The sequence below is a fragment of the Neofelis nebulosa genome, chromosome 6 (assembly GCF_028018385.1).
Source record: "Neofelis nebulosa isolate mNeoNeb1 chromosome 6, mNeoNeb1.pri, whole genome shotgun sequence".
Classification (NCBI taxonomy): domain Eukaryota; kingdom Metazoa; phylum Chordata; class Mammalia; order Carnivora; family Felidae; genus Neofelis; species Neofelis nebulosa.
The window spans coordinates 145,326,170-145,344,373 of NC_080787.1; the positions used below are offsets into that span (position 1 = coordinate 145,326,170).

The 18,204-nt window shown below is 43.2% G+C and overlaps 2 protein-coding genes across 3 annotated transcripts in view; both read right to left on the minus strand.

The window, feature by feature from the left end:
• Nucleotides 1-630: 630 nt before the first annotated feature.
• TMEM242 (transmembrane protein 242) overlaps nt 631-18,204 on the minus strand; it is a 29,901-nt gene continuing 12,327 nt past the window's right edge. Inside the window, exon 4 of one of the 2 annotated variants that reach the window (XM_058735760.1) lies at nt 631-1,153. In XM_058735760.1, coding sequence (XP_058591743.1) covers nt 1,055-1,153 — 99 coding nt within the window. In that variant the 3' untranslated portion in view covers nt 631-1,054. Of the gene's footprint in view, nt 1,154-14,780; nt 14,854-18,204 lie in introns of those variants that run through there. The other variant, XM_058735761.1, reaches the window with a different exon arrangement.
• LDHAL6B (lactate dehydrogenase A like 6B) lies at nt 6,625-8,287 on the minus strand. The gene has a single exon (XM_058735759.1). It carries the CDS (start codon nt 8,224-8,226, stop codon nt 7,081-7,083), a length of 1,146 nt encoding a protein of 381 aa, XP_058591742.1. The 5' UTR covers nt 8,227-8,287; the 3' UTR covers nt 6,625-7,080.

Here is an 18,204-nt window from a genome sequence, read left to right on the forward strand (position 1 = left end):
TGCATAACTGGTACCCAACCATATTTTTCTGGGTATACTGACATATGAAAGTACTTTTCTTTAAAGAATGTTAATTTCAAATAAAAATAATTGCGTGCAGACATTTTTCTGTTTTCTCGAAGAGATCATGGAGGACAGGAAAGGGCTGGGTGTGCGTAGAAGAATTTACCAGTACTTTCATCAGGGAGGCAGTACTGACTACTTAAAATTGAGACTCAATACTCAGGTAACTTTCTGGTTCAAAATAATTCGTTAAGGTAGGTGATAATTGGACTCTTTTTACATTGACAATTGAGGTAAAACAACAAACAGTCAATGTTGAGGGACACAGAACCAACTTCTCAAAAAAGTACATTTTATATCCATGGTATCGTATTATTTTAGCATGACTACTTTTTCAAGTTCTCATAATCTGTTACTGGCTTCTTATCTATGTATAAGAATTTCCAGAGCCTTGAGACGAGCTCATCAGCGACTAATTAGCACATGCAAAGCCAGGACAGCAAACTCAGGACAACAGAGCCACACCTGCTACCTGACAAACAGGGTTTACCTGTTAACCTGTTGCTCTGGAGTCGGCCTAATAGGAGTGAGCTTTCCAAGCCCTGACAATCACATACAGACAAGAAACGCTGTTGAAACTCATTTAATTAGACACATTGAGGTACTAGTGTGGTTAGGAGTCTGTCTATAAAGATTTTCCATCACATGTTATTATACATTTTTTCAGGTACAAAACTTGGCTTCAGCTGTTATAAACAGACGTACTTCCCCTGGGATCTTCTCCACAGAGAGGTTACCCATATGATTATTTTTAAATAGTCTTCCCAATTTTGGGAAAACCTTAGGCACACGCATGCCCGTGTGAATTTTAAAGTAAAGCGCACAGACTGGCGGCCTCCTCTGTGGACGCTGAGCGCCTTCTATCCCATGAATTCAGTCAACAATGCACATGTTCCTGATGATAAATCAATCGAGGCCCTTTGCTTCTGTGGCATCTCTGAAGCCACCCTTTCCAAAACAATCGTTTTAGACTTCCCTCACCGTGCTTATCTCATTTGGATTTCAATGCTTCCTCCCACTCAAGAGTCGATTCGGAGTTCTTGGGAATTGTTGGAAATATTGATTGCATTTCACTTCGAAAGTCTTTCATCTAAAAGGAGGAAAAAAGAAATCAGTTATCAAAAGAGCCAAAGCAATGAGAGACAGACTCTGTTGCTGCTGGGATGATACTTCATTGCTTGTGGGTACCATAAAAAGTAAAGACTCTGCTCCAGCTACCTTGAGAGGCAATGAGATACACCTCCGTTCTTCTCCCAAGCGGTAATCTATTGAGCCTTAAATAACATAAAACACCACTCTGAATCTGGAAGGCAACGTAATCTAGACTGTCAACCCTCCATGATATCTATTTCCCACCAGAAGAATGCTATGTTTTGTGGGCTTTTTCATATATAAAGATGCAGCTGAGAATGGAAGTTCTGTTCGTCTTAAACACACCGAGGCCATTCGTAGAAGCATTTTGGAGCTAGAGGGAAGAAGAGAAGAAACTTAGTAAGGGTTAATAAAGAACGCATCAGTGGATGGCAGATAAATTAGAACGTTCTCATATGCCAAACAGCGTTGAAAGCTCTGTGTAGAGGGTTGAAAGCTCTGTTGTGACCCTGGGAACCCGCGGGTCACAACAGGGGCTGGAAGATCTTTAATAGGAGCGTCAGCCTGGGGCACCTGGCTCCCCCTGCGGAGCACACCGTCCTAAGGGAGGACGGATCATCTTTGCACTAGATGGTGCTGGCTACGCACTTTTGATTCACGGTTTTAACCTGTCTGGTCCTGTCGTGAAGATACTTCAGCACTACTGTGCAGCATTACAGTTTCTCCTCGGCTGTATCCTGACTGTATTTCTCAAGGATACAGATCTCTTCAATCAGATGTGCGAAGCACCTCAGACTCATCGACAACACCAAGACATTTCTTGGAGTGGTTATGTTGGGAGTTGGCTAATATATTTTTCTTATATCGCTGCTTATTTATTTCACTTTATTTTGAAGCTGATTCCTTACTTTGTTTCTAAACTCAGCAAGTGCATCTTGCTCAGGACTTGTAAGTTCCTAGACATTCACTCCAGTCACCGCAGCACAGCCTCTGCCACCAGACAGATCTCTCTCTACTGGGGAAAACTCCTTTCTCTGAGCCGTAGTTTCCACATGTGTAGAAGGGAGATAACTGCCTACTTACAGGGTTGTGAGGATTAAGTGAGATAATACATGCAAAGCAGAGCACCTAACACATGGCAGTACTCAATATATATTGGCCATTGTCATTACGACATCACCAAAGTACGTGCTGGATTCCAAGAACAAAGTTCATACGGACATAAATAATATGGTAAGTTGGCTAAAAGCATTACTTTATAGTTCTGTATCATTTTGGTTCAACTATTTTGACACTGGGGGATACATATGGTTCTCCGTTATATGTAGTCTATAGGAGGTCCATGCCAACCATCTTTTAACGTTTGGGTCCCAGACACCAGTCCTCATTACACACACATCCCTGGCATGGGTATCTCTCCCTAGCCCCGTCTTCCATGCAACTCAAAGACTAATTCGTACTCTGACGAATCCTTCATAACACGTTGTCACCTAGACACAGTACTGGGGAGGGATTGGAAATGTAGCTCCAAATAGCAGTTCTCAAATAGTGTCATCATTTTGGTTGCCATAATCACAGGGAACTTCTATCTGCACTGGAGGAGGGGGGCAGATTCTAAGTATCTAGAATGGCCATAAAAATAATTGTTGCTTTGTCCAAAATACCAATATATAGCCCCACTGAGGCATCTTTTGCATAGACTTTCTCAGTTCCAAGATGTCTCTGGCCGGGGTCTGCTTGTGCTGCCTCTTCTTTCCCTTCACCTTTATGGCTGAACATCCGTTACAACTAAATCCAATGACAAGAGTTTTCAAATGGAGTGTCAGAGAGCGAGGACATGAAGAGGATCATATGCCATTCTGCCTTCTCAGTGATGTGGAACATGGTCAGTTGCTGAGAAGAAGGTAGGAAACGCAGATGTGGTCTGGGTAGGAGTAAAGGGTGGCTGCTCTATTCAGCAAGGAGGGGGTCATGTTGCCATTTTGTCTTCTTGGACTGATTTTTTTCTTTTCTTTCCTTATTTCCCAAGTATTGTATCATTCACCTGTCCCCAGAGTCATAAATGAGTTACTGACCCACTAGAAGAAATCGTATCTGAAAAAGAGCCAAAGAAGGATAGACAGACTTTGAAGAGGGGTAAAAGAAAGGAGGCAGATGGGATAAAGAACACCATTAGGGCCTCTTTAATTTTACAGCTGTAGAAGAGGAAACCCAGAGTCTACACTGAGGTTATAAAGAGGGCCTCATGTTACTCTAAACAATGGGGTTCCACAAATTTTTAAGCTTGTACTATTTATGTATATGGATAGGACACGAAAACCTTCAGGTTTCCCCCCCCCCCCCGTATTAATTTCTGATATGCAGTTCAGAGGTGTTGGTGTTATCAGTGATACGCTATCACAGGTCAACAGAACATTCTCCTGCTTAAAACTGTGCTTGAAAAAAGATTTAAGGGTTGAGTAAATTCAAGCAAATTTGATTATAAACCAATGAACTGAATTCCACAATAACAATGACAGCTATTGGCACAAACCATCCCCTACCCTGTACCCCACAAGTTCAGTGAGGACGGGACAATGTTGGGAACTAGAGATCCAGTAACTCTGTTCTACTCTGAAGCATTTTCCAAGCTCTGAGCTCTTACCTGCTGTCTTCCTTTTCCCTCTTTCCTCTGACTGGGGAGAATTTTTCCCTGGCTATGGGTCCCAGGGCTACGCTTCTAATCAGGGCCACTGTGTACTACACAACTCCAGGCGCTGCTCTCCACAAAGACTAAGACAGGAATGGCACCCCCCAAGGCAATGAGCCCACTGCGCAAGAACCTCATCCCTAAGTCCCACTGATTGTGTCCAACAGGGATGGGTTGTAATACCGTCAGAAAGTATTACTTTCTAAGGCAGCAAGCCTTGAATACAGTGTCGTGACAATTGGGAAATGTATTACAAGTAATTTGTTACTAACATGGACATTCTGAAGACTGGGTATGATTGACTTTTTAGATGTTAGAATGGCTTCAAGATTATGTCTCTTATAATGTTATTCTCACTCACACTGCAATAGTTGTTTGAAGGGCCATATAGCCAGTAAGCCAGGAGAGAAACATGGGATATGGCTGTACATTTACCATGCATGTTTTGGCAGGGAAAAAAACAACATGAAGATTTTTGGTCTAATGCGTGGTGTGCTGAAAAACTCCTTAAAAGCCCAAGAGATGTACCCAATTAGAGAAAACCCTTACCCTTAAGAATAGTATCTATTCTTAAAAAAATAAGCAGTTGTTGGAATTACAAGCTCCAAGTTGTATAATATCTTTGCCACTGACTAGCTCATTTGGCTTCAGCTGCCTCTTGCAGGACTCCAGTGCTGGAGGTAGAACGATGAAAGCGTTATAGGACCAACAGTCCTTTTGAAGAAGCTGGAAATTCAGCTTCTTCATAACACAGAATAAGACAATAACTGTTACTTGAACAGGAATAATAATGGCTGCCGTATGAGATTACCTATGTGTCAGGCACTCTACCAAGCATCAGGCTATTATTTAGTCTTTACAATTCTTTGTGGCAGAAATGAGCACCGCCACTTTACATATGAGAAACCAGAAGTCAGAGAGGTTAACCCATCCATGGTGACATGCTTTCTAAGTACAACTGACTGAATGACGTCCAGGGCTCTTTCACCATAGCCACTCTGATTCTGTGACCTGGAAAGACTTGGTACCTCTATAACCTCTAATCACATACCAGCTTTAACTAAAAATGACTCTAAAAGCACGTGTACCTCTTACAATGGCTACCATTTTATTTAGAATGGTATGGCAGATGATTATTAATGTTCACTGATAGCCAGTAGTCATGTACTTCCAGATACAGGGGGTTATACTTCTCCACCCTCTTTAAGTTAGGTACCCACATGACTAGTTCTGACAAAAGAAATGTGCATCACTTCCAGGTTGAAGCATTTAACTGCAGGTGTTTCCAGGCCATTCTTACCTTTCCATAGAAATCATGGAAACCTGGGTTACTATGGCGGTGCCTTAAGATCAAAGCAATCTGAGGTACAGAGCCACCTGTGGAGGAGGACGGCTCCCCTAGAGATTCAAGTAAACCCACAGTGGATTTAATGAGAGAAATAAACCTTGAGCCACACATTTGGAGACTGTTTTTCACTGTAGTAAACCCAGCCGACTCTGACTTGACATAGTAAAGAGAATTACAAAATAGACCTAAGGCGTGCTCTGATCCCCTTCAAAATTACATTAATCTTGGCTGAAACATGGCTGAATAAAAACTCAAGGGCTGGACAAAGGGGAAGAAGAACTCTGTGCAGTTAAGCTTAAAAAGCTCTTAGAATCGTCTGGAACCAAACCAACATCCTTCCCACTTTCAGAGCTCAGCACATCAATTAGTCCCATTACATGACACTGCTTCCTGGGTAGTCAGAACATTTCTAGATGTTTCCAATAAAATAGTATGGGAGCTCTGATCAGTATGGTAAAGGGTCATTTTGGGGGGTGGATTGCTGTCCTGTCTACCTGGTAAAATTCAACTGAGCAGGACCGGTTTTATTTAGAGAGGAGATGCTGGTACCTTTCCATTTTAATTAGCTTGGCTTATGTCCATATGGATCCTGAAATATGTTTGAACGTACCATATTATTTATTTAATACTCAATTGCATCAAGAAGGCTAACACGAATTTGAAAATCGTTCTCATTTTCTACGTTATTAGTACATCATTTAGGTAGAGGTCAGACAAGCGTCTTCACTTTCTCCTAAACCCTCACTGTATCACATGCAGAAAGTCTAGAATCTATAGTAAAGTCAATTGATTTAGGAATAAAAAGTGAATGTGTAACTTTCTGAGAAATACAATCCCCGAAGCACTCATTAAAATAGCCAATTTTTATGACAGTGATTAACAACAGGGCACAATACAAAAGCAAAAGCTTTGTTAATGTGAAGTAAACCGAGCAAGAGGGATGCCCTCAGAGCATCTCAGGGCCACTCTGCTGATGAGACCTGGCCTAACAAGAACAACTTGTAACACGCTTCCCGGTTTAATGTGCAAACAGGTCAGGTTCTCAGAGGCGGTTCTAAAATAATTTCAGAGGCTTTATTTTTAGCGGCGACAAAATTTAGGAATGTCTCTCTGACAAATAAATGACAGTAACACTTGCCACCTCTGTCAGGTCTCTTTCTAAAAGCTCTTTTCTATCTTTTTACACTTCATACTTGATATTGCATTAAACGCTTTCATAACTGCTACCACCCAGATCACTACTATTTTCCTATTTTAACCTAACGTTTCTGCTTCACTGCCGTCCATACACGAGCATGTGTGTACATGTGCACCCCCTTCTCCCAACACACAGGCCCTACTCGCAGCTCTCATTTTATAATGCCTTTTTTTAAGGCCCACCTGAAAGGTTGTCACAGGGGCATGAAGGCAGCTGATGGCTCCTTTACAGTACTTCTGTCTGTGTGTATATTTATTTTTACGTTGTAGAGAAAGTCACAACTTCTTAAAAACAGTATATAAATGAACACAGTAGGTGTAAGCCAGCCGGAATGAAAAAATTAACATGTACTTAATGAAAATTATCATTTCTGTAACACAATAAACACCTACATCCTTTATCCTTTTGGACCAAATAGCAACTCTCTCTCTAAATATATATGGCAAGTACTGGCACATCAGTGGTACAAAAACACCTTTGATGCAGTCACTTAGGAATTGTGTGGGGAAGAAAAAATCATCCTGACATCTGGATGCTAAATAAAAAAGCTGGGGAATAAACAGATGAGTCACTGTACTTCCTTTCCTATTTCCAACTTCTAGCAATTTCAAGTTTATTAAAAAATTTGACATACACAACCCCACACCTACTATCTCTTCAGTAACTTCTGAAAGATAGTTTCAAACAACTTTAAAGCTCAAGCTCCTTCTGAATCTCCCACAGTGTTTCCGCACTCTTCTTCAGACGGGCCTGTTCTTCAGGGGTCAGCGTCACCTTTACAAGGTCTGCAATACCACTCTCTCCCAAGACACATGGGACACTGAGGAATACTTCTTTGTTTATCCCATACAGACCCTTAATTATGGTGGAAACTGGATGCACTCTTCTAAGATTCCTCAAAATGCTTTCCGTTAAATCAGCTACAGATAAGCCAATGGCCCAATTAGTATAACCTTTCATTTTAATAATCTCATAGGCACTGGCAATTACATCTTTGTGGACATTTTTCCACTTCTCGGGATCTTTATCAGTTCCTATATCTGAATTCAAAGCCTTCAGAGGGACACCAGCGATGTTCACTCCACTCCACACAGGGACACTGGAATCTCCATGCTCTCCAAGGACCCACCCATGACAGCTTTCAGAGTGAATACCAAGCTTTTGCCCAATCAAGAAACGGAAACGGGCAGTGTCCAGGTTACAACCACTTCCAATAACACGGTTTTGGGGAAATCCACTCAATTTCCAGGCCACGTAAGTTAATATATCTACTGGATTGGAAACAACAATCAGTTTGCAGCGAGGGCTATACTGGATAATATTGGAAATCATTAACTTAAAGATGGCCACGTTGCGCTGGACTAAATTAAGCCGTGTTTCTCCTTTTTCCTGGCGTGCACCTGCTGTGATGACCACAAGGTTGGAGTTTGCAGTGACAGGGTAATCTTTGCTGGAGGCAATAGTCGGCATTTTCACGAACGGACTGCCATGTTGCAGATCCATGGTCTCACCCTTCAGTTTGTCTTCATCAACATCCACAAGGGCAAGTTCATCGGTCAAACCCTTTAACAGGATGCTGATAGCACAGGCCATGCCAACCGATCCGGTTCCTATAATGGAGACTTTGTTGTGATGAACGGCCTCCTCGGAGGTGAAATTCTTGATAAGCTCACACTTGATGGTCGCCATCCTGGACACGAGGGTGACGGGCCAGGCGACCGGAAGGGGGATGCCTGACGGCTGGCGGGGACACAGCGCCCCCCTCGGGCACAGGAAATTCACTCTCGCAGCCTCCACTCTCCGGCCGGCCCGCAGGACTCCCACAGACCAGTTCATGGCTACTCGCTCACGAGGTGGAGGGAGAGAAAGGAAGAAAACTGCAGACAAGCTCTGTGACCTGAGGGCACAGAGCAGGTGACCGTTAGACACCTCCTGCACCTGCTACTGCGGCGGCTCGAGGCCTTGGCGGTTGGAAGGCCCCGCCCCCCCCGCGACTGCACGCGGTCGTGGCAGTTGGATGGCACCGCGTCCCCTCCAACTACTTCGGCTGTGCGTGGCCGCGGCGTCGGAGGGCCCCGCAGCCCACTACCGCAGCTGTGCTAGTGGGCAGGCTCGCGTGGCATCTCAAGGGCCTCCAGAGTGGTACTTTGCATGTCTGCTCAGGCTGGGGTGGTAAAAGGGGTTCTCTGGCAAATTAATTCTGTAGATTGTTTTACACACATGAATTCTCTTCCATTTCTAACTTGTATAATGGGCCAACCCAGATCCCCGGGATTACGGATTTTCTATTTTTGCTACAGATGCCAAGTAGAAATAATTCCAGTAGGTACAGATAAAAATAGGGTTAGATTTTCTGAACTGTATCCCTGCCGGAAAGAATACGGTACGTGTGCTCTGTCTCCAAATGGCCGCCTTCACCATTTTTCTGCGTCTATAGGAGAAGCGGGGCTCCTGTTTTAAGTTGTATCCAATTGGAGAATTTTCTATTTGGAGAGGTTCCACTGCCTTCATACCAGTCACGACCATGATCCACAACTGGGGAGGGGGGGGGGGGGAAGTCACAGCGCTGGCAAAAAGGGGAAGGGGCCGACTGTGAGCTAGTCCAACAGTAGAAACTCAAAGGGAGATGCCGTTACCACTTTCTCATGCCAAAGGAAACCGTGTGATTCACAGTCCTGATTAAAAATTTCTCAGGTAGAAAGGTGGGGATGTAGCCTTCTATTCAAATGAAGATCTATGTTAAAGGTCTTTAAACTGGCAAATTTTGACCAATGCACAGATCAGATTATTGATTAAAGCAGTAAAATAAATATCAGTATATCTTGCTTTCCACTGCATTTCTCTGGCCAGTCTTCTGAACTTCCTTTGAAGTTTCTAAGGAGATAGCAACTTTACATCTGATGAAGTATAAATATATACCCTAATAAACCCAGTAAGCTACGAAAGTCAAATAAAAATAATGGCACTTTCTCCCCACTTATAAAACAACTCTGACCATGTAATAATTCCTCAAACTTCTCCTCTCCTTTTAAGAGCAATATGCTCTTGGGGCGCTCAGTCGGTTAAGCGTTCGACTTCGGCTCAGGTCAGAGCCTGGAGCCTGTTTCGGATTCTGTGTCTCCCTCTCTCTCGGCCCCTCCCCCACCCATGCTCTGTCTCTCTCTGTCTCTCAAAAATAAATAAATGTTAAAAAAAAAAAAAAAAGCAATATGCTCTTCTCTAATAGGGCTCTTGGCACACACAGCCCCCTCCCAGTCAGAAAAAAAGAGATTTCGGTTTCAGAACACCAAATCTCCACAAAATGAATATTTTATATTCAGGACTTAGAAATCTATATTCTTTTGTCACCGCAGTGCAGTCCAGGAAGAGAGGAACAATGAGCAAAGCAGTTGGTGAGGGGTGGGAAAGTGTGGCAATTAGTGGGGTTCCTGCAACCCTGTTTCGGTGGGACTCAGCACTCTAGCAGGGACCAGACATACTGTTTAGATGGCACAGGGTCACAAGCTCCATGATACACAAAGTGGTGACAGCATCACAAACATGAGTTCTCTCCACACTGGTAGTCAGTTTTATGGTAACCATTTGCCAAATTAACAACTGCAATTTTAAAAACAATCATCTTTATTTAATGGTGGCTAACATCACAGAGGGATCCTTTTAAAAGACCAACTTTTGATAGCTGTAGTTTCTTCTATCCCAGGCAGAATAGAAATATTTAAACCTGCTGTCTGGTCCCACCTTCTTCCTATAATGATTCCTTTGACCAGTCAAGTCATTTTCCAAGATAAGTGTTCTTGAGGATGAAATTCAAGCACATAACAACTCTTAGCTAGATGACTTCTTTCTATAGTAATTTTCTTTCTAGAGTTTGAACCTCTTCAGAAATAAAATCTCTGACAGCTGCCTCTTCAGCTTTTCCCCTTAGCCACAACTAAATCAATTTTGAGAAAATAACACTCTCCAAAGTAAAAATACCTCAAACAAAGCAGCTTTTTATTTACAGTAAGTCTTGAGCTAAGAAGGGAAGAACTGAGAAAGACAAAGACACGTACATGACCTCCACAGCCGATTTAGGTCTACTCAAAGATGTGCGAAGTCAGATACAGCCAGACAACTCCCTAATGACCTGTCTGAGGTGGTTCCTTATTCCTTTCGAATGGAAAACCTAACTCAAATGATCTATTCAAAAGGCAGTATAATATTATTGCTGATGGGAGGAGGATGCTTGATTACATCACCTAGGAAGGAGGAAGCAGGAAATAAAAGATGACCAACAAGTCTCTGGACCACAAATTGTTCCAACTAAGCCATTCTATTCCACCTGTCTGGACTCTCATCCCCAGCTCTCTGGCCCTTTTTCTATCTAGGAGTCTGGTCCAAATATTCCATCCTCTCAGTCTTGTACAATCCACCCCCCCACCCCCACCCCCAAGCAGAACTGACTTTTATTTTTTATTTTTATTTTTTTTAGAACTGACTTTTAAAAATCCTACGCCACCAGTGTCTTTTGTACCTTCCTCCATCATAGGATTTCTCACACACAATTAAGTGTAATTACATATGAATTTGTCACTCCAAAGGGATCACCTTTTATTTATAGCATATCACTATCCTCAAGAACACAGCTTGGTAAGCGAATTGAGTAAATATTCATGGTAGAAAAAAGAAGGAGTATAGGAGTGCCTGGCTGGCTCAGTCAATAGAGCATACGACTCTTGATCTAAGGTTGTGAGTTCAAACCTACGCTGGACATAGAGATTACTTTAAACAAATAAAAATCTTGAAAAGAAAAAAAAGAATGAATATAGAACCGAGTGAAGTAAGGCTAAAGGTGAGAGAAACAGAAAGGCATGGCTGGAGAATCCACCTAGTACCAGAGTTCTAAATGAAGGGGTAGGTAAAATGTATAGATGCCTGTTTGGGGTTTCTTAGCAAGGCTGATGTATAAATTTTAGACAAAGCTATGGATAGGCTAAAAGATTTCTTAACTGTTTCCAAAGCCAAAGCCAATACCTCCCTTTACCAAGTTAGAACACACAAAAAAATAAAAAATAAAAAATAAATAGTAATAATAAAAGAAATTCTACAGTGCTAGGAACACAGTAAAATAAATATGCAATGGCAGAAAGAATATTTTCATTCTTTAAACAAATATTTTGTTCTTTGGAAAGCTTTTAAAAAGTAACCACTGCATAAAACCCTTGATTTGAAAAAAAAGAAAAAAGAAAAAAAGAAGTCGCAATGAAAGAAGTGTTAATTAATATTATAAGCTATAAACTCACCAGCAAGCAAGTAGAGCATTATATAAACACAATTATTTTAAAAGTCTTCTTTGTGATTTAAAAATCATAAAATGCAAATTGTAGTTTTAAAACAAATTAGTGGGCTATGATTCTATTGCTCATGTACTAAAATCTATACAACTCTGTAATCCTTGTGTGGGGGTGTTTAGAAATACCAGCACCTTATGTAGTTTCCTTTGTCAGCAATACGGGGAATGTTGGGGAGGGACAAAAGCAGGGCCACAAAGCTTTGTCTCCTGATAGAACAAAGGTAGACTGTCACTGCAAAACAACATTGGGATCAACTTCCATTTATGGTATTCAAATAGCATAACAGGAATTGGCAAATTCATCTAATAAAGAACCCAAATCTCACTTCTGTTCTTTAAAGACATCATCTAGGGTATCTGGGTGCTTCAGTTGGTTGAGAGGCCAACTTTTGATTTCAGCTCAGGTCATGATTCCAGGGTTGTGGGATCAAGCCTCATGCTGGGCTCTACACTGAGGGTGGAGCCTGCTTGAGATATTCTCTCTCTCTCTCTCTGTCCCCTCCCCTGCTCATGCACCCTCATACGTACGTATGTACATACATACATACATACATACATACATACATACATACATACATAAAAATAGGGGTGCCTGGGTGGCTCAGTTGGTTAAGCATCTGACTTTGGCTCAGGTCATGATCTCATGGTTCATGGGTTTGACCCTTGGCTCAGGCTCTGTGTTGACAGCACGGAGCCTGCTTGGGATTCTCTTCCCCCCCCACCCCCCCCACCCCCCACCCTTCCCCTGCTCCTGTTCTCTCTTTCTCAAAAATAAAACATTAAAAAAATAAAGATAAAGATATCATCTACACACAATCTTTGATGCACTTAAAAGAGCTACATGTATTAATAATTCAAAAGGAAAAAAGGAAATATTTTAATGTAGGACAAAACATGAAAACAAGGCAATTAAAATTCACTGGTATGTGTTTAAACATCCCAAATTGTAGCTAAAAACTGACAAAATTTAATTTTATGGCTATAGGCTCTAACTGAATAGGTGTGGTTTTATTAATTCACTCCAAGTATTCTCTGTGATTGGATTCATATAAATAATACCACAGTCCTGGATAACAGTTCTATTCATCAAAAAACAAACAAACAAAAAAAAACCGATATGAAGAATGTTTGTATATGGAAGTTATCTTCAATTTAGGTACAAACTTAAATTTACCTAATGGTAGAAGTTACCTTTATAATTTCAAAACTGCCCAGATGGATGAACTCCCTGTTGTGAAGTTTAAAGATTAGTTTGCCTCAAGACTCCAATCAGGCAAAGACCAGAGCCAGCATCAGGAACAGTAGGAAGAGCGAGGGGTGAAGTTCAGCGGGGAGATCAGCAAGGACAGGGCTCAGAGGCCAGGAAGAACAAGGCCTCTCAGCCTGGCTCGAGCTCTGGGCGTAACAGAGAGAAGGGGCCACTCTTAACCGCAGCACTAGTCACATGGGCACCAGATCGCTCTGTGGGGCCTGCCAGTGCAGCGCTGGGTGGGGAACCGCATCCCTGGCCTCCATCCACTAGCTGCCAGTAGCTCCCCCAGTTAGGACAACCAAAAACGTCTCCAGATACTGTCAAATATCTTTCCTCGGCAGGGAGGGGAAGACAAAACTGCCCCCATTAAGAACCAACGGGTTAAAGAAGAAGTAGGGCCAGATCACGGAGGGGCCAAACCATCTCAGGGAACGTGGATTTTATTCTCAAGGGAACAGCGAGCCACTGACATGGCAGAAACTGTGTGCCAGAGGGGGCACCCTCTGTGCCAGGCACTGTTACAGGTGCTGAGAATACAACAGTGAACAAATCGAATGAGGTCTCTATTCTCAAAATTGACATTCTTTTTGTGAGGACAGATGAAACAAGAAAATGGTCAATAGAACTTCCTTTTGCAATCGTGCTGTGAAGAGAAGAAAACAGGATGCTGTCAGAGACGAACTGAGAGGCTACTGTATTTCGGACCAGATGGTCTGGGGAAGCTTCTCTGAGGAGGTGAAATAAATTTGGGCTGAAACTCTAAATGTCACGCCAGAGCGGCGGAGCGCAGACCTGGGGAGGGAGGGTCCTGGCGCGGCTGGAGGAAGGGGCCCAAGGGGAGAGGCTGGTGTGGCGCAGCGCGTGGGGGCGGTGACCGCGGCGGTTCCGGGGGAGCCGGTTGCAGGGGGCAGGGCGCGACCGCCGACCTCTTCAGTGGGAGCCGCTGCAGGGTTTTTCAGAGGAGTGACGCGATCCGACTTAGACCTTCCGAGTACCCCCAGCTGCCAGCCGCTGCGCGGAGGAGACGGGAAGGGGGGGGGGGGGAGGGAAGGAGAGGCCGGGAAACTTCCAGGGCGCTAGGCAAAAGGCCAGTGGAGGTGGGGCCACGAGAGGAGCCAGGCTGTGTCTCGCAGCACCGCTAACAAGCAGAACTGGCCCACGGATGAGACGAAGGGGATAAAGGGAAATAAATGAGAGAACCCACGATGAGTCTCTGCCAGGGTTTGGTTGGAACAGCTGGGGGTGGGGGGTGGGGGTGGGGGGTGGAGAGGGACTGGCCGAAGTGGGAAAGACAGACGGAGGGGGCGTCGGAGGCGCGGGAACCCCGAGTGGTTGAGCCACGGTCGCGGACGAGCCTCTCGGACCCACGACCGACGATGCACAACATGCAGCTGTCAGGCAAATCTGGCAACAGATTGTATGGTTGTTTGAAAATGCCGAGGACGAGGTGAGCGGAGCGAGGGACCGAGGACGGAAAGAGAACAGATGGGTCCAAGTGGGAAGCCACTGGATGTTCCCACGTTTGCGGGTCTGCCACGGAGGAGCCAGAACAGGAGACGTGCAAAGATATCTGGCCAGGGAGGTCGAAGGGGTCTCGGAAGCAAAGAGTGTTTTGCGGAGGACAGAATGCTCAGTTGTGTCAAATGTCGCTGAGAGTCAACTAACAGAATGATAAAGACCTGGGTGTGGCAACAAGGAGGGCACTGGTGACCCTACCCAGCAGTTTCCCTCAGGACTGAGGAGAGAAAGGGGAGGAAGTACAGACGGTGACCACGGCAACTTTCAGAAATCTTTTCCTTCCTAACCCTTCCTTTCTTTCCTCTTTCCTTCCCTTCCGTCTCTTTCCTTCTTCCTTTCATTTTAGAGACAAAGCATGCACCTGAGCAGGGGAGAGGGGCAGAGGGAGACACAGAATCTTAAGTAGGCTCCACACTCAGTGCAGAGGCAAATGCCGAGCTCGATTCCACGACCCTGAGATCAGGACCTGAGCTGAAATCAAGAGCAGGTCGCTCAACTGACTGAGCCACCCAGGCGCCCTGCAAAAGATCTTTTCTATGAAGGGAAGCAGATGACTGGGCTGGTAGCTGGAGAAAGATGAGGAATGTCAGAATTTATAGAGGCGGAAGAAACTGGAACATGTCTGTACACGCTGCAGCAGAGGGGAAACCGATAGCTAAGGCTGAGGATAATTCCAGAAGCAAGATCCTCTGGCAGATGGTAGGGGTCAGCCCTTGGTAGCAGCATGGCCACCTTGTCCATGGTGACATGAACAAGGCAGAGTGAGTGGTACAGATGCAGGAAGAAGTTTGGGGAAGATGAAGGCCATGGCCTTCTTGCAAAGTGCGGAGAAAGGACTATTGAGAGGCCAGGCGGGAGGCAGGGTGAATGGAGATTAGTCGTGACCATCTTGAGGCAGGGCGACACCCCGACTACAGTGGCTGTGGGGGTGTGGGAGAAGCAAGGCTTGGTGACTGTTTAGATACAGGGGTGACAAAGAGTGTGGTCATGAACAGAATCTAGCTTTTCTCTCTGGGCAGCTCTGTGGATGATGGTGCCATTCCCCTGAGTGATGCAGGAGGAGGGGATGGGGTGAGGATGGGGTGAGGGGTGGTGAATGACCATGCAGGTGGGGACACGTGTGATGCCTGCAGGGCATCCAGTCGAGTGGGTCCACGAGCAAGGAGCTCAGGGGTCGACTCAAGATGCAGACCTGGCAACCTTCTGCACGTGGATGAAGCCACCAGAGTAGATGGAGCCTGCAAAGGAGAAAATTCAAGGGCAAAGCAAGGAACTAGCATCTAATGTGTAAAATAAGGCAGCAGCATTTCAGAAGTAGATGGGATAGTGGGAAATAAAAAGGAAGAGCCAAACTAGGATTGAGAAAAATTACAAAACGAATAAAGAACTATAGAAGCCCAGCATTCGTTCACACAAGAGGCAAACTGATGTATCGGAGTCATCAAAAAATAGTGAGATTATGTTCAGCACAATTTACATTGTGGAAAGATACACAGCACATTTAAAAAAAGATTTCTTCTTAAAATTGTTAGAAATATTTCAGTCAGAAAAATTCAACTGGAGAGACCACTTCATTGTCTGATATACCGGTAAATGACTAATAATATATATAAATATACCAACATACACATATAAATTTTTTCATGGAGTCTTAGAGATTTCTAAGTGACCAAGAATAGGTACCTTTCGTAACAAAGGTAGACACATGCTATCAGGTCTTCACTCCACAAGCCTTATTTAGAGAGATCTGCTCACGTGAGTCCAATTTTCTGTGCTCAGTAGAAGAAATAAGGACAAAGAAAAGGAAAACCCAAGTGAAATCAAGGATACTTTTCCTCTGGTGGAGTAAGGCTGGGAACATTCCTGAGGTGATTAAGCCTGATTTGTGTCAGGCTTTGGAACAAGAAGGCTTTCATGGCAGACCTGATCTTTTCTAGTAATGGTTGCACATTCCTATTATTATAAAATGCTTGGGGCCCTGTTTTACTTATAAAAGGAAAACGTGGGTTTTTAGAAGAGGTATATTGGCAATATGCCAAAAAAAGCTGATTTTTTTTTTTTCCACCCCCTTGGCTTAGGCAAAAAAACAAAAACAAAAACAAAAAAAACAACCCAAAACCAAAAAAAGACACTAGCTGTTATCTCCCATTTTAGACTGAGCAAGTCCCTGTGATTCGGTCTCTGTCACCAAATTGCTCCTCCACATTACACTGAGTGCCTCTTACCACCGGATGCCAAGCCCATTAGAGCTGCAATGAATGGGAAATAAGGGTTACAGAGATGTTCTTGTCACCTCAGACCTAGATTTAAGTGATGCACAGTGCCACTTCCAATTAATTTGAAAATGATTCCAGGAATATATTCCTCAGTGCTTATGCCATTTGAAGGCCCTGAGCTTGACAGACGGAACTATCTGTGCAAGATCATGATGACTCTGTGTTCTGGGTGTTCTAGTAAGTACTATCAGGAAGTTGACGTGAGGCTGGGTCAGCTGACATTATGGTAATCAGAATAAGGAAGTGAAGTCCGCTTCCTGGGGACGGAAGCTGGTAGCTCTGAAATTAGATTAGGCAAGGACGCAGAAGGGACATATTTCAGTCACTTTTCAGATTTGCCCTGCAGATTCCTCAGAAGTGGCTACCATTAAGCAATTTGCCAAGAGACGGATTTGTTTTTAATCTTTGACCAAACCAATGAGAAGTACAAAGCACAGTCTATTTTCTTCTTAGATATCTTAGAAGTTAAAAACTTCTAAGCTTTTCCATAGTTTTATTTACATATGCGGTTCTAGCATTCACAATGTTGCTTCGTTTGAAACGAGTAACTTAAAAACGGTGTAGGCATAAAAATATTTAATATAAGATATACCAGATGTTGAAATTAGCAAAAAGTCAAAAGAAAGAGATTTGACTGTAATTAGCAAAAGCCCTTAAAGCTGGTCACAAGGACATTAAGAAATGAGCCTAAATATTAACATAAAAAGTATACTTAGCAGCAGCTACAAAAAAGAGCTGGAGAAAATACATTTTATTAGAATGAATCCAATATTGTCCTAGAGGAAAGAGATAATATTACTTCCCTTAAAGAATCTTTCTTAGAATAGCAAAGTTGAATGCCAATTTTTAGAGAAATATTTAAAATGTGTTTTATTTACATATTTTACTTTTTGTTTTCAAGGAAAAGGAAGCCTGGCTCTTGAGAAAGAACCAACCTATTATCAGCAGATGAGGAAGCAACACTGGGGCTGGAGAGATATGTTAAAACTCCAATCACAGGTTATTTGCATAAAAGCCTTTATAGCGACAGGGACTTCAAAGAGATGCAGTAAAGAAAGAAAGAGATTATTTCCCGTCTATCAGATTGGCAAACATTTCAGAGTAATAGAAGCCACTAATGGCAAGGGTGCTAGGAAACCTGTATGCATTGTCAATATCTTCTAAATGTATAAACTGAGCACTTAGCAATAGGTATCAAAAACATTTTAAAAATGCACTTGGATTTAACAATAACATCATCTGTGTTTAGGACAAATTTCCTGACCAAGAAAAGTACAAAAAGATGCATGCCTGCAGAGGTTCACTATGGTGTTTAAACAGTGAAAAATTACAATCTAAATGCTATTGGCAGGGGACTGATTAAGTAATTATAATATAATGGAGCACCATGTAGCCATTAAAAATGATGGAGATTTATAGACTCTACTGTGCAAAGA